The following is a 22,129-nucleotide window of genomic DNA, read 5'->3' as shown; positions in this document are numbered from 1 at the left end:
GCTCTTGCCTGGTTCAAATCATTTTTGGGAAACAGAGGATACAAAGTCAAAATACACAACAAAGAATCACAGTTCTATCCTTCCACGCTAGGAGTTCCACAGGGCTCCTCTCTTTCCCCCACGCTGTTTAACATTTACCTCCTACCCCTTTGTCAACTATTAACCAATCTGAACCTCAAATACTTTATGCAGATGACGTCCAGATTGTCATCCCTATCAAAGAATCCCTTGCTAAAACTATCAAAATCTGGGAAAACTGCCTTCAAAATATTGACAACCTCCTCTCCAGTCTAAATCTAATCTTAAATTCCGCAAAAACAGAACTCCTCATAATTTCACCCGAAAACAGTAACCTCACCTCAAATCCACCAACCGGCTTTCAAACTTCACAAGTAAGAGACGTAGGAGCCATCATTGATAATCGACTAAATCTAAATTCATTTATTAATCAAACCACGAAGGACTGCTTTCATAAGCTGCACGTCTTAAAAAGAATTAAATCACTTTTCCACTTCCACGATTACAGAACAGTCTTGCAATCAATAATCTTCTCGAAGTTAGATTATTGCAATTCTATTCTATTAGGTCTCCCATCTTCCCATACTAAACCTCTTCAGATGGTTCAGAACACGGCGGCCAGAATTTTGACAAACACAAGAAGAAGAGACCACATATCTCCGATCCTCAAAGACTTACATTGGCTGCCAGTGCACTATAGAATCTTATATAAATCCATTACCACCATATACAAAGCATTCCATCAACTCTCTCCGCTTAACCTCCAAATCCCATTTAAAAAACATACCTCCACCAGACCTATCAGAGAGTCCTACAGAGATTCACTACAGGTTCCTCCTGCCAAAACCTTTCACCATATGACTCTTAGAGACAGGGCCTTCTCTACTGCAGGACCCACTTTGTGGAACTCCATCCCACCAGAACTGAGACAGGAACCCTGTCTTCCTACATTTAGAAAAAGACTTAAAACCTGGTTATTTATGAAAGCCTTTCCAGATACCAACTGAACTTACTTTCAACTCAAGCAACTCAACTCCGTCAGAGTAATCAACAACCTTGGACAACTCCTTAATGTTATTTTTCTTTTTCTAATTTGGCAGGTTTTATTACCTTGGTTATTTCTTTTTTAGCTCATTGTTAATTTATCTTTCACCTTCTCTACAATCCAAGTTGCATTATGTCCCTGTTTTATTGTAACTGCTATTTTCCTATTCTATCACATGTTAATGTTAAGTGTTTTTAAGTATTTATCCTTTTGTCACACCCTGTTTATTTTAAACCGGCATGATGCGACTCCCATCGCGAATGCCGGTATATAAGAAATTCAAATAAATAAATAAATAAAATGCTGAAGGTGGCTGGAAGAATGCTGAGGATCCTGGATGAAAAGCTGAGGATCCTGGATGAAAAGCTGATGGTGGCTGGAAGAATGCTGAAGGTGGTTGGGTGAATGTTGAGGTGTCTAGGTGAATGCTGATGATCCTGGATGAATGCTGAAGGTGGCTGGATGAGTGCTGAAGGAGGCTGGGTGAATGCTGAAGGTGGCTGGATGAGTGCTGAAGGTGGCTGAATGAGTGCTGAGGATCCTGGATGAGTGCTGAAGGTGGCTGGATGAATGCTGAGGGTGGCTGGATGAATGCTGAGGGTGGCTGGATGAATGCTGAAGGTGGCTGGATGAAAAGCTGAGGATCCTGGATGAAAAGCTGATGGTGGCTGGAAGAATGCTGAGGATCCTGGATGAATACTAAGGGTGGTTGGATAAATGCTAAGGAGGACCTGTGTTAGGTGTGTGTAGGATTTTCTAAAAGGAGAGTATAGAGTGGCTGCCACTTCAAGGTTCTGGTGCGCACGAAGGGGCGCACAAAGGGGCTAGCCCCTTAGGCGTGCGAAGCCTGGAGCCGTCTTGGCCCTTTAAAGGGCTCTGAATCGCCGGAATTGATGTCGGGGATTCGGTGGGCAGGCTTACCGGCTCCCTGCTTAGTTTGAGTTCTGTCTGTTCCTTCTTTTTTTCAGCGCTGTTCTTTTTTTTTTGAGCGAAGCGAAGCGACGGGCCTCCCCAGTGACCACGTGGGTGGTCTATCCCGAGTCCAACTCCCTTGGCCCCGATGGACCGACGCCGACCGCGCAGGGAGGGCCAACCCGGGACAGGGGGAAGCGCAGGACAGGAACGCCGGGGAAAAGGAGTCCGCCTGGAGCCGTCTCGGCCCTTTAAAGGGCTCTGAATCGCCGGAATTGATGTCGGTGGGCGGGCTTACCGGCTCCCTGCTTAGTTTGAGTTCTGTCTGTTCCTTCTTTTTTTCAGCGCTGCTCTTTTTTTTTTTAGCGAAGTGAAGCGACGGGCCTCCCCAGTGACCACGTGGGTGGTCTATCCCGAGTCCACTCCCTTGGCCCTGATGGACCGACGCCGACCGCGCAGGGAGGGCCGACCTGGGACAGGGGGGAAGTGCAGGACAGGAACGCCGGGGAAAAGGAGCTATACTATACTAATACTATACTATACTAATACTATACTATACTAGTATACTATATAGTATACTAGTACTAATACTATATAATATACTATATAGTATATATAGTTTACTCATATATATATATATATATATATATATGAGTAAATATATATATTTACAATATATATATATATATATATATATATATATATATATATATATATAGTATATATAGTATATATAGATTCTCATACCAGAATACATCTCCAAATATCTAGCTGATATTATCAACTGTTCCTTTTCACAAGGAATATTCCCAGACGCTCTCAAATCGGCCACCCTTAAACCCATACGCAAAAAACCAAACCTGGATCCGGATGACCTCAACAACTACCCTCCCATTTCAAATCTCTCATTAGTAGCCAAAATCATGGAGAAAATTGTAAATAAGCAGCTTTCAGATTACCTGGAGGACCATAATATTCTACACCCGTCACAATACGGTTTCCGAAAAGAACACAATACCGAAACCCTCATCATCTCACTCCTTGATCAAATTTACATTGGTTTTGACAAAGGACAATCATTCCTCCTAGCCCTTCTTGACATCTCTGCAGCTTTCGATACTGTAAATCACAATACTCTACTAAACCGGCTATCAGATATAGGTATTTCAGGATCAGCTCTTAGATGGTTCGATTCCTTCCTTAGCAACAGAGGCTATAAGGTTAAAATCAATAATAAGGAATCCTCACACAATAATGCCCCATTCGGAGTTCCCCAAGGCTCTTCCTTATCGCCCACCCTGTTTAACATCTACATACTCCCTCTCTGCCATGTACTCTCAAATGTAAAGCTTAAGTTCTATATATATGCAGACAATGTACAAATTCTAATCCCCATATACAAGTCACTGGACTCAACACTCAAATTATGGAATTCTCATTTACAAACGATCAACCATCACCTTTCAAGCATTAACCTGGTGCTCAACACTTCTAAGACTGAACTATTGCTAATCACCCCAGAAGGTAGTCCCTTTCATAACCAACTGCATTCTAACATACAAATATCCCATGCCTGAGATCTTGGAGTCATAATAGATAGTCACTTGAACTTAAAGCAATTTATAAAACATACCACAAGGGAGTGCTTCTACAAGCTACAAGTACTCAAAAAACTCAAACCGCTCCTATTCCATTACGATTTCAGATCTGTCCTTCAAGCCATTCTTTTCTCCAAGATAGACTACTGCAATTCCATCTTGCAAGGTCTACCGGCTTCTACTATAAAACCTCTCCAGTTGCTCCAAAATGCAGCGGCGAGAATTTTAACAAATACTAATCGGAGAGCGCATATCTCCCCCATTCTAAAAGATCTTCACTGGCTCCCAGTAAACTTCAGGATCCTTCATAAATCACTGACAATTATCCACAAAAATATTCACCATCAGACCCCATTAGATCTTTCACACCCTCTCAAACTACACACGATGACCAGACCCTTAAGAGATGCCTACAAGGGATCCTTACATGTTCCCCCTATCAAAATTGTACACCACTCAAATATCAGAGACAAGACATTCTCTATCACAGGGCCCTCCATCTGGAACTCCATGCCTCCGGATCTCAGGCTGGAAACGTGTCTACTAACTTTCAAAAAGAAACTAAAGACATGGCTATTCTGCTGAGCCTTCCCCGCCACTAGCCCAACAGCCTGATTTAGAACTATCATATCGCTTATGTAAATAAACAAACGCTAATCATGCTCACAAGTCATCATGAGGTCGGCTCCTTGCCTCCCTCCCATATTCCACTGTATATTGTAATTTATCTTCATTCTCCCCCTCTTTTTTTCCTTCTCCCAGTTAAGGCATCCTTGTTATAATGTAGCTTTATGCTCCTTTAAATTGTCACTTGTTGATTGGTTGGTTATAGTTCTGTTTAGTTCGATGTAAACCGAGTTGATTTGATTTGTATCAAGAAAGTCGGTATATAAAAGCCTTAAATAAAAATAAATAAATAAATAGTATAAGGGTCCACAAATCTAAAACGGATCAGAGGGCAAAAAGAGTGGAAATATGGCTGGCACAGGTGGCATCGCAAGTAACTTGCCCTGTTAAAAATATGGAGAACTTCCTACAAATAAGGCCCAAAGGGGGCACCCACTTGCTCGTCCATAAGGACGGGGTGCCATTAACAAAATTCCAGTTTGCTGCGATGCTACATAAGGTATTAGACAGCATAGGGCTGAACCCGGAGGAATACAGAACGCATTCTTTTTGGATTGGGGCTGCCACAAGCACAGCGCAAGCAGGCCTGCCCATGGAAGCAATCCGAAAGATAGGCAGGTGGCAGTCGGCAGTGGCCAATAGGTACGTTAGGCCGGGATTTGTACAGATTGGTCACTAACCAAGAAATTCCATTTCACCCGCAGGTCCGTGCTTAAGAAGGAAGATAGTATGGTTATTAGGACATTCCTTCGTACATGGGGCGGCCTGGAGGGCATGGAAGAGACCATACGGTGCGCACTTGAGCTTGGCACCGCGGGGAGTCAACTTGAAATGGATGGGAAAACGAGGAATGAAATGGGGGCAACTGATCCCGGAGTTACAAAACAGTTTGCACACTCTGCAAAGGCCAGATGTCATGGTCATACATTTAGGGGGTAACGATCTGGGGGAGAACACAGCCAAACAACTGATAGATGGGATAAAATAAGAGATTTGGAGGCGGTAAGAGATATGACCCCGGGGACAAACATAATATGGTCGGAGATCATACCCCGGATGAAATGGCAGGGTGACAAGTTATGGTGCAGGGGGCGGAAGAAGGTAAACAGGCAAATCGAGGTATGGGCACAGAGGATGGGCATACTGCCGATCAGGCACGAGTGGGCAGATGAGCCATGCTTAGGCCTATACCGGCCAGATTTGATACACCTATCGGATGTGGGGTATGATTTGTTTAACAATGCCATACAGAAGGCGCTGGAGCATGTATTTACTGAAGTTAGGCTGCAGTAGGAGTGTTGGGGGGGTCTGGGACAAGTAAAAATCTATCCCAGACTGGTGGCGGGGGTACCCAAGTCGGTAGGCCAGGAGGAGACGGGAGGACACGGTGGACACACCGGGTCCTAGGAGATAGAAGAGTGCGTAGAGGTGGGCGTGGGCTGCCTGGAGGAATGGCCCCGTGGCTTGGACACGGCGGGGGGCCGGTAAGAGGTTTTGGTGGACTGGCTTCCATGGCGGATGACGGCACAAAGCCCGGGACGGTAATATTGATAGATGCACAACTACTTGGGTACCGAAAAATTAGTATTGTGTTAATAATTAATAAAAGCTGCGGCCTGTTTTTCACCAAAACTTGGGAGTATGTGTGTTAATCTATGGAGTTCGGTGAGGGGCCGTGGGGAGAGGGGACACAAGGGTGCAAGCTGCCAATGTTAAAGTATCCACAGAGTTTGCACCTTCTTTACTGTGGGTGGAGGAAAGGTGAAAGTATTCACATACTTAACTTTCCTGACCTAAACATGCCCCCATGAAAGCCCCTTTTTAATGCAGCTAAAAATACATGCATTTTGAGCTTCACATGTACTTTTTAGCTGCTCTAAGGATGGAAATTTTCAGATGGACTAATTTATCTGAGATAATATTTACCTCGGCTTTGAAAATTGGCCTCTCCATGTGGTAATAGATAAGTCCATCTAGTGTATTCAGTTTTCTTCCTCTTGCAATACTGTAGACTCCACTTCATCTCTGTCTTTATCTTCAGTACCTGCAACTTAGGCTCTGATGTGATTGTCTTGTGCTTTCTGGAACTCTGTTATTGATTTTGTCCTCCACTGCTTATACTAAAAGATTGTAACATGCATCTAACACCCTTTCTATGAAGAAATGTTTTCTTATGTTATTCTGGAACCTCTGATTCTACATAGTGTCTCTGCATTAAATGGGCTCTCTGCTAATAATGCTGTCTTCTCTAAAGGCATATCTAAGTCGTGCTGCCTTTTATGGTTCAAAAGGAAGATACATCAAAGCAATTCTGAGCTGCAACAAGGTGATCAAAATCCAGCCTAACAGTGTGAGAGCATACCTGTATCGGGGAGCACTGAAATACTACATTAAGGTAGGCAGTTTTATTATTTTTTCCTATTTAATGTTTGGGCACAAAATTGCTATTCATCAACATTTAAATGGTTAGTTATAGGAAAAATTAACCTATGCTTGTTTTCTTTAAGGGGTTTCCTGCCCTCCTTTGTAGTTCAGGGCCATGCTTTCAGTGTGATACTTGTCTCAAAATGTTCTTACATTCCCCATGAGTGAAGAGGCAGCCACAGGCCTCTGGAAATCAGGTCCAATCCAGTCTCAGAAAAATAATTACGCTGCTTCTGTCAAACCAGAGAGAGGGGGAGTAATGCCAACTGTGCAGGAAAAGAGGTGGGGGTGAGGGAAAGAGGCATTGAGATACAGATGTAATGGGGGTAGCAGCTGAAGTGGGACTCACTGCAATAAAACAGGAGGGACAGGCTAGGTTGACTGAAAATTTTGTTAAACTTAGCCAGTTAAGGGCTTGATTCACTAAGGCATTTCTCCCATTCTGTGTCTATGGGAAAATGTCTTGATTAATCAGGTCCCAAGTCAGGCATTCAGCTATTTCCAAAATAGGCCCCTATGTCTATTGGCACAACTGTTCACAAGTTTCAAACTTGAACTAATTCAGCTTTATTAGGTGTCTGTTACCATTTGTCCAATATATGCAAGTGCATTTTTCTGAGTAATTATAGTTAAGCATATTCTAGTATTGTGCATTTGTTTGAAATGAATGAGTAAAATGCAATTAATGAGAGAATGTTCATTTCATTTGTGGTCCCTGAAACAAATTAGTTTGTTTCCCATTCAAGTTTATGGCCCCTATAAAAGTGCTGCAGTAACTATAGCAACCTATGAGATAGTAGTCTGAATGGAGCTGAGGTAGAAGAAGTAGGCAAGTAGACAGAACAGAGGACCGGTCAAGGTGAAGTATTTTTTTAACTAGCCTATAGCTGGTACCTTGATCAAATGATGCTGACATCCTCCCACTGAAAGATCTCAGCATTTGCCAAATCCCCCCCCCCCCCCATTTTCCCTGTTGAATTTTAGAGGGGAAGGTTGTACTTTTGGAAGCTCTGTTAGACTGGAAGAAAAGTTTAAAAAAGAAGGAGAAAGAAGAATTTTGCCATTGGCAATGGGCTTTTTGTTATTGTCACTGCTGCAATAACAATGCTGCCACAGTGAGGCAGAGACAAAGACATTGCTTTCTTTCTGTTCACTGGGGCAGGGCAATGGAGATAGAAATATTCTGATTCTGCATAGTGCACTGCTTATCTGAAGAGAGAGACAGAGAGCAGTGAACAGAGGTGCAGCCTTGCCAGCCATGTCAGTTTATTTGTGTGCGCCAAAGGAACCAGTCAGCAGTGTACACATATACACTATGATTGTGAGAAAGACAATTTTGCACACACTATGGAGGTAGCCAGATGGTAGAGAGTTTGTGCCACTGGCAAGCTGCTAACTCTGCTTGGCAAGTTGGCAGTTCTTGGTAAAGACTGAAGTGAACTCAGTCTGTCAACTTGAGTGATATCAGTGAGTGCTGATACAATATCACAATAAAGTATATTGTGATATCAAACCCCCCCCCAGTAGTAACTTCCAATTTCATCATGCCATTTGGGCAAAGGGGAAAGGAGGGAATGGCATCAAGCAGAAAAATGGCAGGGGCAGGTGATTGGGTATTGCTACAGTGCCAGCCCAGCCTGTCAGAAGTACAAGTAGTAACAATAATAAGAAAAAAGGGAGTCCTGCCCCTAAACTTAAAATACAATTTTTTAGCCACTGAAAGCCAAGAGTGGAAGTTGACTCAAGCCATAAGAAATTAAAATTGGGAGAGGATATACCACTGCCACCTGTTCCTGTTTTTCTTCTTCTGGAACAGGGGCAAAAGGCGGGAGAGCCATCTGAGGCTGACATTAACAGGGCAGTGGCAAGGACAGGAGCTGCAGGGGTGCAACACCCCAAACTGCAGCATGTTCCTCCATGATTTCTGCTTCTGAAATAATGGAGTCAATATTTTCAAAACTGTTTCTGAGGAAGAATTATGTCTCAGATTCCCTGAATCAGAGGATATCGAAGAGCTAAAAGAGAGTGTTTTAAGTTCCAATGAGGAGGTGGGAGAGGTAGATGATACTGATGGTGCTTCCAGAAGGAGCAAGCAGTGCAGTTCAAAAGCATGAGAAATGCCCCTGGCTTTCTTCCTCACAGTTCACCCAACAACCTCGACGCATCTCAAAAAAGATATAGATGCACTGGAGAAAGTACAGAGAAGGGTAACCAAAAAGATAAAGATCATGGAACAGCTCTCCTATGAGAAAAAGCTAAAGAGATTAGGACTGTTCAGTCTGGAGATGAGATGGCTGAGGAGGGATATTATAGAAGTCTACAAAATTATGAAAGGACTTGAATGGGTAAATGTAAAACAGTTATTTATCCCAGGACAAGCAGGATGCTAGTCCTCACATATGGGTGACATCAGTAATGGAGCCCTATGTACGGAAATCTTCTGTAAAAGTTTCTATAAAACTTTTAACTGGCACCAGAGTGCCTACTGAGCATGCCCAGCATGCCATGATATTCCCTGCCACAGGGGTCTCCCTTTAGTCTTCTTTTTTCCGCGAAGCAGTTAGCCTCGCAGTTATTAGGAGTTCTGTGGAATTCTCCACGACTTTTCTTCATGGAAAACTTTTAAAAACTTCAAACCGCAAAGGGTCTCCCTTAGTATTTCCATCGCGGTAAGTTTTTACCATTTTCGCGGTTCCGTTCCGCCTTTTTTTCCAAATTTTTTGTCCTGAGTCATTGGCCGTCAACAGCTGTCCGGCCCCAAAATGGCCTCAGGCTTCAAAAAATGCCCAAAATGCACAAGGAACATGTCTATCACAGACCCTCACCAGGACTGTGTCCTCTGCCTCAGTGAAGGGCATGATGTTAAGACTTGTCCCTTATGTGCTACGATGACCTCGAAGGGCCGACGTCTGCGACTGGACAAAATGGAGCAGTTGTTCAAAATACAACTTGTTTCGGCTCCATCCACTTCAACTCAATCGTCTCCGGCTGGGTCGATTAGAAAAATCGTCTTCAAAAAACGACAGTCAGGTGAGTCGGGAGATGCTCCATTTTCCTCCCCCTCGCCATCGTCCAGAGCGTCAACATCGGGCAGTGAAAAAGCCCACGAAAAAGAAAAGCATCGCCATCGGCATCGTAGGCCGCATACGGCATCCGCTACCCCGATACCCGGCGAGCCATCGACGGAAGACGGTACACCGACTAAGAAACCTCGGCTCCAGGGTAAGGCTTCCGAGCCATCGACAAGGCGATCCTCGCCGATTCCAGCGGAAGGAACCGTGCCTCCTCAGGGCTCTGAGGAAGTACCGATGTCGCCACCACTGCCTCCCCCCATGGGTGCTCTGTTCACATCATCCATGCGGGTGGAACTTGACGTCTACATACGTCAAGCGGTCAGGAATGCTTTCATCGATGCGATGCCACGACCTTCTATGCCGGTTCTGCCATCGACACCGGTCCTGAGAATATCCCCGATTCCAACACCGGTACCCTCGATGCCGATTCCGGGAAAATCACCGCAATTGACGATGCCGTCGATTCCAACACCGGTGCCGTCCATGCCGCAACCATCAATGTCGTCGATGCCGATGCCACAGATTCCGGCGTATATACCGCAAATGCCATCGGTTCCAATTCGGCCACCGACCTCGATGGCACCGTCGATGCCAATTCAAGATTCATCCATATTTCAACCTTTAATGGACAAATTGGATTCCCTCATCCTAGTCTTCTCCTCTTCACCTCAGGATCACGATTCTGATCAACATCAGGAACCATTACCCGGTCCATCAGGTGTCATACCACCCATCAGACCACATACACCAGTCTCTGAGATCCCATTTAAGCCTCCTAGGCCAACAGGACATCCTCTTGATACCGCTAGTGACTCAGATCTGTCATCTGAAGAAGATATCCTCTCTGAGCCTTCACCACCAGAGGACAGGAGAAAATCACCACCGGAGGATCTTTCATTTTCTAATTTTATAAAGGAAATGTCTGAAACAATTCCATTCTCCCTCCTCTCAGAAATAGACAGCAGACAAAAGACCTTGGAGGTCCTTCAGTTCATAGACCCTCCTAAGGAAATACTTGCCATTCCAGTGCATGAGGTCTTGCAAGAATTAATGTATAGGATGTGGGAGCACCCTGGTTCTGTGGCAGCAGTCAATAAACGTGCTGTTGCCACTTATCTGGTTCAGCCCATCCCAGGGTTTCAAAAAACTCAATTACCACATCAATCTGTAGTGGTCGAGTCGGCCCAGAAGAAGGCTAAGAGGTTAAAACAACATGCCTCCACACCTCCTGGAAAGGATAGTCGGTTCCTGGACAATTTAGGAAGGAAAATCTTCCAAGGAGCAATGCTGGTATCGCGAATAAATTCTTACCAGCTGTTTATGAATCAGTACCAGCGAGACCTGTGGAAACAGGTTGAAACACTGTCACACCAATTACCTGATCAGCTTCAGGACGGGTTCCTAAGACTCGTGCATAAAGGCCTAGAAGCGGGCAAACATGAGGTAAGGGCCACATATGATTCCTTTGAAACAGCCTCCAGGTTATCAGCGTCAGGAATCACAGCTAGAAAATGGGCCTGGTTAAAATCATCGGAACTTAGACCAGAGGTGCAAGAACGGTTGGCAGACCTACCTTGCCTAGGGGAAAACCTCTTTGGTGACAAAGTCAAAGAAGCAGTGGCGACCATTAAGGACCACACGGAAACCCTTAAACAGCTATCTCAGCTACCTCAAGAGTTACACCAACCTTCTAGGAGGCCTCCTAGAAGGGAACCAAGGAAACCATACTATCGCCCTAGGCGATATTATCCTCCGGCAACCAGGCCCAGACAACAACGGCCTACACAACGGTCACAACCTCGACAAAGACCTGCTAGGCCTCAGCAGCCTGCGCCTACGGCGTCCACTTCAGGGTTTTGAAAACCAGCCAGAGAGCAGGAGCCCTTCCCAAAATCCTTGTCCACAATTACCTGTCAGAGGTAGAATATCTCATTACCATCAAACTTGGACCTCCATCACGACAGACCAATGGGTACTCTCAATTACAACTCAAGGGTACCGCTTGGATTTCCTCACTGTACCAAACGAAAATCCTCCTATTCCATCTTGGACAGTGTCTCATCACTCCACAATTCTACAAGCAGAATTATGCACCCTTCTGACTGCCAGGGCCATAGAAAGAGTTCCCAGGCCTCAGTGAGGCAGAGGATTCTACTCCCGATATTTCCTCATTCCAAAGAAAACCGGGGGCCTACGTCCTATCCTGGATCTCAGAAATCTCAACAAATTTCTAAAGAAAGAAAAATTCAGGATGGTTTCGTTGGGCACCATGCTACCTCTTCTTAAAAAAGGGGATTGGCTCTGCTCTCTGGATCTTCAAGACGCTTATGCTCACATTCCCATTTTTCCTCCTCATCGACAGTACCTGCGATTTCTGGTGGAAGGTCAACACTTCCAATACCTAGTACTGCCATTCGGCCTAGCCTCAGCACCTCGAGTGTTCACCAAGTGTCTCGCAGTAGCGGTGGCACATCTTCACAAACAAAGAGTGCATGTTTTTCCTTACTTGGACGACTGGCTCATCAGGAGTCAAACACAAAGCGGAGCTCTCACTTCTCTCCAGCTCACAATAAACTTGCTTCACTCCTTGGGGTTTCTTATCAACTACGAGAAATCCCATCTCACACCATCTCACCAATTGCAGTTCATAGGTGCAGATCTCAACACCATCACAGCAAGAGCTTTTCTTCCAAGAGACCGTGCTCAAGCGCTCGTTCTCCTAACGCACTCTATTCGCAATCAGTCTCGAGTTACAGCTCATCAGTGCCTCACCCTACTTGGACACATGGCCTCAACAGTTCATGTCACTCCCATGGCCAGACTGACCATGCGATTACTGCAATGGACACTCAAATCTCAATGGATTCAAGCCATCCAACCATTGTCCACTCCTATACAGGTAACACCAGATCTGAGATCTTCCCTTCTCTGGTGGACATCAACGACCAACTTGCTAAAAGGCCTACCTTTCCAGCAACCAGTTCCACAAGTAACTTTATCTACAGATGCATCCACCTTGGGTTGGGGAGCGCACGTTGCTCATCTAAAGACGCAAGGCACGAGGACAAAGCAAGAAGCCTCCTTTCAAATAAACTTTTTGGAGCTTCGAGCTATTCGCTATGCTCTACATGCGTTCAAGGACTGCCTTTCACACAAGACTTTTCTGATCCAAACGGACAACACAGTAGCCATGTGGTACATCAACAAACAAGGGGGAACAGGTTCCTACCTCCTTTGTCAAGAAGCAGCTCAAATTTGGGACTGGGCCCTAGCACACTCAATTCTTCTACGGGCCACCTACCTAGCGGGCATCCACAACACAGTAGCGGATCGCCTCAGCCGTCACTTCCAACCACACGAGTGGTCTCTAGACCCAACGCTAGCAACCAAAATATTTCAGCGCTGGGGTCAACCAACAATAGATCTCTTTGCATCCCACCTGAACTACAAAGTGAACAATTACTGCTCTCTCCTCTGGCAGTCCAACAGCCTACCAAGGGACGCCTTTGCTCGCCATTGGAATTCAGGCCTGTTATACGCGTATCCTCCGATACCACTCATAACCAAGACTCTAGTGAAGCTACAACAGGACAAGGGGACAATGATACTCATAGCCCCATATTGGCCTCGACAGGTATGGTTTCCCACACTGCTAGATCTCTCATTCAGGGAACCAATTCGCCTGGGAGTAGCTCCCAATCTCATAACTCAGGAACAGGGTCAGTTGCGCCATCCCAACCTTCAATCCCTGTCCCTGACAGCATGGATGTTGCAAGCTTTATCTTACAACCACTCAACCTTCCAACCACTATATCTCAAGTACTTGTAGCTTCACGTAAACCTTCCACTAGAAAGAATTATTCCTACAAATGGAAAAGGTTTACATTGTGGTGCACTAACAAAGATTTAGATCCTTTCACTTGCCCCACTACCTCACTACTAGATTACCTTTACCATCTCTCAGACTCTGGTCTTAAGACATCATCTGTAAGGGTACACTTAAGTGCAATCTCAGCTTACCATAACAAACTGGGAGATGCACCTATTTCTATACAGCCTCTCGTAAGTAGATTCATGAGAGGCCTAACTCACATTAAACCTCCAGTTCATTCCCCGAGCATTCAATGGGATCTGAACGTAGTATTAACTAGGCTTATGCGTTCTCCATTTGAACCCATAAATACCTGTGACCTTAAATACCTTACTTGGAAAACGGTATTTCTCATAGCCATTACATCAGCTAGAAGGGTCAGCGAACTACAAGCTCTAGTCACATACGAGCCTTTTACAAAGTTCCTACATGACAGAGTAGTCCTCCGTACACATCCAAAATTCCTTCCTAAGGTTGTCACGGAATTTCACTTGAACCAATCAATAGTTTTTCCAACATTCTTTCCTAGGCCTCATTCCCATCAGGGTGAAAGAGCCTTACACACTTTGGACTGTAAACGTGCGTTATCCTTCTATTTAAACTGCACAACAGCCCAAAGGAAATCCAGTCAGCTGTTTGTATCCTATGATCCAAACAAACCAGGTAAAGCAGTGGGTAAGCATACTCTGTCCAACTGGCTAGCAGATTGCATACAATTTTGTTATGAAAAAGCAGGCCTTACTCTTCAAGGGCGAGTAAAAGCACACTCAGTCAGAGCAATGTCAACCTCAGTGGCACACCTTCGCTCTGTACCTATTCTGGACATTTGTAAAGCAGCAACATGGAGTTCTCTTCACACCTTTGCAGCGCACTACTGTTTAGACAAAGAAGGAAGACAAGATTCAGCATATGGACAATCTGTCTTAAAGAACTTGTTTCCAGTATAATCCCAACTCCTTCTGCATCCAACATACTGTGATCTTCGGCTGATTCATTTCATCAACAATACTTCACTGTTGCTTCACTACAAAATGACTCAGCCTCTAGCTTGCTAATCACCCATAAGTGAGGACTAGCATCCTGCTTGTCCTGGGATAAAGCAAAATTGCTTACCTTGTAATAGGTGTTATCCCAGGACAGCAGGATGTAGTCCTCACAAAACCCACCCGCCACCCCGCGGAGTTGGGTCCGATACGTTTTATTATTTTATTTTTGGCTAACGCTATTGCTACAAACCAAGACTAAAGGGAGACCCCTGTGGCAGGGAATATCATGGCATGCTGGGCATGCTCAGTAGGCACTCTGGTGCCAGTTAAAAGTTTTATAGAAACTTTTACAGAAGTTTTCCGTACATAGGGCTCCATTACTGATGTCACCCATATGTGAGGACTACATCCTGCTGTCCTGGGATAACACCTATTACAAGGTAAGCAATTTTGCTTTACTCTAAGGCGAATTCCATGAAGTTAACAAGTAGCACATTTGAAACTAATTGGAGAAAATTGTTTTTCACTCAATGCACAATTGAGCTCTGGAAATCATTGCCAGAGGATGTGGTTAAGGCAGTTATTGTAGCTGGGTTTGGATATGTTCCTGGGAAGTCTATAAACTGCTTTTAATCAATAGGGAATAGCATTAGTGGCATGGGATCTATTTAATGTTTGGGTACTTGCAACTTTTTTTTTTGTTTTTTTATATACTGACATTTCAATCACAATTGAGATATCACATCAGTTTACATTCAGGTACTGTAGGTATTTCTCTATCCCCAGAGGGCTTACAATCTAAGATTTTGTACCTGAGGCAATGGAGGGTAAAGTGACTTGCCCAAGGTCACAAGGAGTGACAGTGGGACTTGAATGCTGGTGTCCTGGGTCATAGTCCACTGCTCAAACCACTAGGCTATTCCCTCCTCCTAAACTTAAATTGATTATTGTTGGAGATAGGATACTGGGTTTGATGGACCCTTGGTCTGACCCAGTATGGCATATCTTATGTTTTTATGTTCTAATCTCAACAACAGAGCTAGTAGCAGCAACCCCTATAAATTCAGAAAGAAGATCGTAGAAGACATCTTTGATACAGAGGCATTTAAATGTAAAGGATGACCCATGTTTTGCTCAGTTTGTTCACTGTATTAAGGCCATCAGTCAAAGGAAGTTACTGGGGAATCGGGCAAGCTGGTATGCTGCATCGCCTACAGAAACACTTAATGCTAGCATTGGCATCAGGGCAAGATGGCAGTACTAACCTAGGAACTCTCTATTTACTCAAAGCAGAAGCAGTTAGCAGAAGTGTTGAATGGGGGAAACTTTCCCAAGCTGATCCCATGGCTATTTCCATCAGTCAAGTGGAAGACCAACAGCCTCCAGACACCCATTTTCAGTGGCAAGCCATTCATAGAACAGATGGGGTGGTGTTCTATATAACTGTCCCTGGGAAAGAGTTAGATAGCATCCAAAGTACTAGGGATGTGAATCGTTTTATGACGATTAAAATTATCGTCCGATAATTTTAATATCGTCTTAAACCGTTATGGAACACAATACAATAGAGATTCTAACGATTTATCGTTATAAATCGTTAGAATCGTGAGCCGGCACACTAAAACCCCCTAAAACCCACCCCCGACCCTTTAAATTAAATCCCCCACCCTCCCGAACCCCCCCCCCCAAATGACTTAAATAACCTGCGGATCCAGCGGCGGTCCGGAACGGCAGCGGTCCGGAACGGGCTCCTGCTACTGAATCTTGTTGTCTTCAGCCAGCGCCATTTTCCAAAATGGCGCCGAAAAATGGCGGCGGCCATAGACGAACACGATTGGACGGCAGGAGGTCCTTCCGGACCCCCGCTGGACTTTTGGCAAGTCTTGTGGGGGTCAGGAGGCCCCCCCCAAGCTGGCCAAAAGTTCCTGGAGGTCCAGCGGGGGTCAGGGAGCGATTTCCCGCCACGAATCGTTTTTGTACGGAAAATGGCGCCGGCAGGAGATCGACTGCAGGAGGTCGTTCAGCGAGGCGCCGGAACCCTCGCTGAACGACCTCCTGCAGTCGATCTCCTGCCGGCGCCATTTTCCGTACGAAAACGATTCGCGGCGGGAAATCGCTCCCTGACCCCCGCTGGACCTCCAGGAACTTTTGGCCAGCTTGGGGGGGGGCCTCCTGACCCCCACAAGACTTGCCAAAAGTCCAGCGGGGGTCCGGAAGGACCTCCTGCCGTCCAATCGTGTTCGTCTATGGCCGCCGCCATTTTTCGGCGCCATTTTGGAAAATGGCGCCGGCTGAAGACAACAAGATTCAGTAGCAGGAGCCCGTTCCGGACCGCTGCCGTTCCGGACCGCCGCTGGACCCGCAGGTTATTTAAGTCATTTGGGGGGGGTTCGGGAGGGTGGGGGATTTAATTTAAAGGGTCGGGGGTGGGTTTTAGGGGGTTTTAATGTGCCGGTTTTGCGATTTTACGTTTTTTTCGATTTTTTACGATTTTTTCACGATTTTTCACGATATTTTACCCCCCCAAACGGCAACAATACGATTCCCTCCCCCTCCCAGCCGAAATCGATCGTTAAGACGATCGAGGACACGATTCACATCTCTACAAAGTACTGATGAGGTACATTGAGGAAATGATTGCCCTGATTGAGCAGCCCCTGCAGAAAGTGGATTTTAAGCATCTATCCCACAATTATAAAGTGCTCTCCAGAACTACATTCAGTAGTCAGGTTATCCATACCCTATACATTCAGATCTGTAGTCACATACAGGTGCAACTAGTCAAAGCAGGGGGGAGTAGCATGCATTTCACTAGTAACATTGGGATCAGTGTGAATGCTATGCACGCCTGCCTTTCTCTGATAGCACATGAGAGGGAGCTGGCTGAGGCAGGGGAGGCCACATCTCAAGTGGGGACTGAGCATCAGGATGCAGGGGGGCTGTGCTGGATTCCCAGGTGTTGGATACCATCCATACTGCATGCAATATCCTAACAGCAATAAGAAAGATCCTGGAGGGCTAGCAGCTAGTCCAGAGAGGCAGGAATGTTCTTACAGGCTTTTTTGTGACAGACTGTAGTGCAAATTTGATAAAGGCAGTGTAATATGTGAACTAACAGGGGATCTGTTGCTTTGCACATATGCTGCATCTGGTAGTAAGAAATGTCCGGGGGCTGGGCCCAAAGGAACATAGAATTCCAGACCTGAAGGACCTGATAGAGAGATGCACGAAAATAGTGGGGATTTTCATCACAGCATGAAGGATTGTCATTGGTCAGCTTTTCTGTGAGAAGCAGGAAGAATTTAGAATGCCTCCTAAGTGGTTGATTCAAGATGTTGGCATCTGCTGGAATTCCACCTATCTGAGGCTGGAGAAGTTAGTGGAGCAGGAGACACCCTTCTTGACTTGTCTCTGTAAACTGGGATAGATGTGTATGGCCCCCGGGGCATCATGATTAGGTAGTTATGAGACAGATGATACAAGATCCTGAAGCCGTTGAAGGATGCCACTGAGGAGTTCCATAAGCACTAGGGATGTGAATCGTTTTTGAATGATTAAAATTATCGTCAGATAATTTTAAAATCGTCCTAAATCGTTAGAGTGCACGATACAATACAAATGCCCCCGATTTATCATCAGGGGCATTTGTATTGTATCGTTAAATAGGGCACGGGAATTATTTGGGGGAGGGCGGGAAAACCGGCACACCAAAACAACCCCTAAACCCACCCCAACCCTTTAAAACCAATTCCTTACCCTCCCCCACCTCCCGAACCCCCCAAAAAAGTTAAGTTACCTGGTGGTCCAGTGGGGGGGGGGGGGGCCCGGCGCGATCTCCCGCTCTCGGGCCATCGGCGCCATTTTGGCTGCCACTAATTAAAATGGCGCCGATGGCCCGATAAAAAAAAAAACCACCCGACCCTTTAAATCGACCCCCTTAGCCTCTCCCACCCTCCCGACCCTTTTTTTTTAGGGAGGCCCGTGCCGCTAAAAAAAAAAAACCACCCGACTCTTTAAATTGACCCCCCCCCCCGACCCCCCAAAACCTTTTAAAATTACCTGGTGGTCCAGGGGGGCCTCGGGGGGCCTCAGGGAGAGATCCAGGGGGGCCTCGGGAAGAGATTTCCCGTTCCCAGGCATCAGCTGTTCTAAAAAAAAAAAAAATGGCGCCGATGCCCCTTTGCCCTTACCATGTGACAGGGTATCCGTGCCATTGGCCAGCCCCTGTCACATGGTAGAAGCACTGGATGGCCGGCGCCATCTTTAAAGATGGCGCCGGCCATCCAGTGCTCATCAGCCCCTATTATACTATACTCTATAATAGGGGCTGATGAGTAAAGATGGCGCCGGCCATCCAGTGCCCCTGTCACATGGTAGAAGCACTGGATGGCCGGCGCCATCTTTAAAGATGGTGCCGGCCATCCAGTGCTCATCAGCCCCTATTATACTATACTCTATAATAGGGGCTGATGAGTAAAGATGGCGCCGGCCATCCAGTGCCCCTGTCACATGGTAGAAGCACTGGATGGCCGGCGTCATCTTTAAAGATGGCGCCGGCCATCCAGTGCTCATCAGCCCCTATTATACTATACTCTATAATAGGGGCTGATGAGTAAAGATGGCGCCGGCCATCCAGTGCTCCTACCATGTGACAGGGGCCGGCCAATGGCACGGATACCCTATCACATGGTAAGGGCAAAGGGGCATCGGCGCCATTTTTTTTTTAGAACAGCTGATGCCTGGGAATGGGAAATCTCTTCCCGAGCCCCCCCTGGATCTCTCCTCTCCCCGAGGCTCCCCTGGGTCTCTCCCCAAGGCCCCCCGAGGCCCCCCTGGACCACCAGGTAATTTTAAAAGGTTTTGGGGGGGTCGGGAGGGGGGGTTGATTTAAAGGGTCGGGTGGGTTGGTTTTTTTTAGCGGCGCGGGCCTCCCTAAAAAAAAAATTAGCGATGTGAATTGGAATCGGAAACGATTCCAATTCACATATCTTAACGATCAGATTCCCCCCCCCCCCCAGCCGAATCTGATCGTTAAGACGATCTGGAACACAATTCACATCTCTAATAAGCACCATCCTGGGGGTCATCCCTAAAATAAATATTCTGGAGGAAAAATTAAAGTGTTTCTGTGTGTAAAATGAATGAAAATAGAGGTTTTTCAATCTGTGGACTCCTTGCATCAGCAGGTGCAAAAGAGTCTGAAACCTTTCATGCTTGCCATGATTTGTGACATATGGGTGGAAGGGAGTCTCATCCTCCAGGCCCAGTGTGTCACTTACATGAAGGAGATACTGAGCAGGAACCCCAGAGATAGAGGTGCAGTGGAGATGTAATGCAGGAAAATGTGGGCTACAACTTCCTTCCCCACTTCAATATGATATAGCCATGTTGCTCCTCAGAACTGTCTCTCTTGAACAGGTGATAGCTAGAGTAGCTGGTAGCAGCAAAGGAGACCCCAGCAGAAATTTCTATGACATGTTATCTGACAGAGCCCATTGAGGACTTGGCCACAGATTCACTGGCATATTGGGCACACAAGGCCACGGTCTGGCCAGATCTAGCCAAGGTGGTTCAGCATTTATTGCTCAAAAAAAAAATCCATTGGCTAGGAATAATCAATTAAGCAAAATCCAGCACTCCATGTTAGAGGTGCTGCCAAAGTTTGTGACATATGTCCTTGAGGTCCAACTCTTCAGATGTAGTTCAGCAGGCCTCAGCACAGTGTACTGCAGAGATTTTAGGTACCTCCATCACTGAGGTCCCTAACCCATGGCCCTCCTTCCCACTGGCATTTCTGACCAGAGAGGAGCCAGAAGCCTACGGGGAGGAGTTAGGACATCCGAGCCTCCTCAGGGAGCAATGGCGGGTGGGGTAAGGTCTGGGAAAGGAGGTTCAAAGATGGGATGGGCTCAGAAAGGCAAGCAGAATCCATGTAGCTTTGTGCAGAAAAATGGCCAAGGAAGAAAAGCGCAAGTGAGCAGCAGTGGCTGTTCTGGTGTGCTCATCATGAGATGCCACAACCCTGAGCTGAGGAGAAAGACCAAGTGGGTCTCTCAACTGAATTGGTCACACCTGCTTCACCCCCCGCTCTGGTACTCGAAGAAGGTGCAGAAAACTCGGTGGGCCACAAGGAACATGCTTCAGCACCTCCTCGCAAGCCCAGTGTTACGAGAGGGCGCAGTCCACGGGAGGAGCTGCGGTACAGGTCGCCAAACTAGCCTGCCTCAAGCTCATCTTCTGAACATCTCCACGAAAGTCTCACTCCTTGGTGCAGGTCTCAAAAGGGACTCAAAAGGCCTGGGAGAGATGGTCCCACTACTTCCTGACTACATATTGATCCCCCCTAAGTCCTATCTGGAATTCTCTCCATTCACTGATAGTGGTGGGGAATTGGGAGAGCTCAGTCAATACTGTGTTGGCTGCAACAAGAGCAGGCAGGGGCACAGGGAGCAAGGGAGCCTCCTGCAGTGCCTCTACCCAGCCTGCATCCACCTGGTGGCAAGGAGGCACGCAGTCAACACCACTGTTCGTCATCTGGGCGCTCAGCCAAATCCCGTGGCAGCAATGCCCTTTGGATTTCTGTATCCCGAATGTATGACTCTGCACTTCTTGGCATTAAATCCTGGCTGACAAACCTTTGACCCTCTCCTCGAGTATTCTTAGATCACTTCTCATTCTCTCTACTCCATCAGGTGTGTCTACTTTGGTGCACATCTTAGTGTCATCCACAAAAAGAACATTTTCTTTCTAATTTTTCTATAATATCGCTCATACAGATATTAAACAGAATGTCCCCAAAAGTGATCTTTGAGGGACTCCACTTATTTATTTATTTAGGAATACTTATGAATCACCTTACAGATTACAGTAAATCTCTCAAAGCGATGTACATCAAACACACATGCAGACATCAAACTAGAAGAACTATTAAAAGAACCATTAAACAAAGGTTAAAAACCAGGACAAATTAAACAGGATAAGTAATGACACTTCTCTCTTCAAAGTAGATTTCATTTGCCACTACTCACTTTCACATGTCCAGCAACCAATTTGTAATTCATTTTACCATCTTAGGACCCACCCTCCAGCTTGTCTTTTTGTTCATGTACTTCCTATGCGAGATTATAGAAAAAGCTTTGCTGAAATCCAGGTAAATCACATCAAGAGCTCATTCTTCATCTAATTCTCTAATCACCCAATCAAATAAAATCAATCAGATTCATTTGACAGGCCCTTCCTTTGTTAAACCCATGTTGCCTTGGATCCAGCAATTCACAGGATTATAGATAGTTTACTATCCCATTCTTCAGCTGTGTCTCCAGTAACTTTCCACCACTGATGTAGGGCTAACCAGCCTATAATTTCCAGCCCCTTCTCTGCTATCACTTTGTGAAGTGGGTCCACAATCACCCTTCCCCAGTCTTATGGCACCACTCCTGTCTCCAAAGACCAATTGAATAGGTTTGTGGTCGCTCGGGTGCAATCACAAGTTGGGAAATAGCCAGAAGTATAAAAAGGAGGGCAAACTCTGGCTGATTTCACACAAATAAACTCTTTATTTACAAGCAAAACTA

At 45.9% G+C, this 22,129-nt stretch overlaps 1 protein-coding gene across 1 annotated transcript in view; it reads left to right on the top strand.

Moving 5' to 3' along the window:
* The window catches only part of TTC6 (tetratricopeptide repeat domain 6), an 832,741-nt gene that overhangs the window by 627,659 nt on the left and 182,953 nt on the right, over positions 1-22,129 (top strand). Inside the window, exon 24 of the mRNA XM_029598902.1 lies at positions 6,455-6,595. Coding sequence (XP_029454762.1) covers positions 6,455-6,595 — 141 coding nt within the window. The remainder of the gene's footprint in view (positions 1-6,454; positions 6,596-22,129) is intronic.

This window comes from Rhinatrema bivittatum, chromosome 4, assembly GCF_901001135.1.
Source record: "Rhinatrema bivittatum chromosome 4, aRhiBiv1.1, whole genome shotgun sequence".
Taxonomy (NCBI): domain Eukaryota; kingdom Metazoa; phylum Chordata; class Amphibia; order Gymnophiona; family Rhinatrematidae; genus Rhinatrema; species Rhinatrema bivittatum.
Note: the sequence above shows the minus strand (reverse complement) of the source record. Positions and strands in the feature narration are given on the sequence as shown.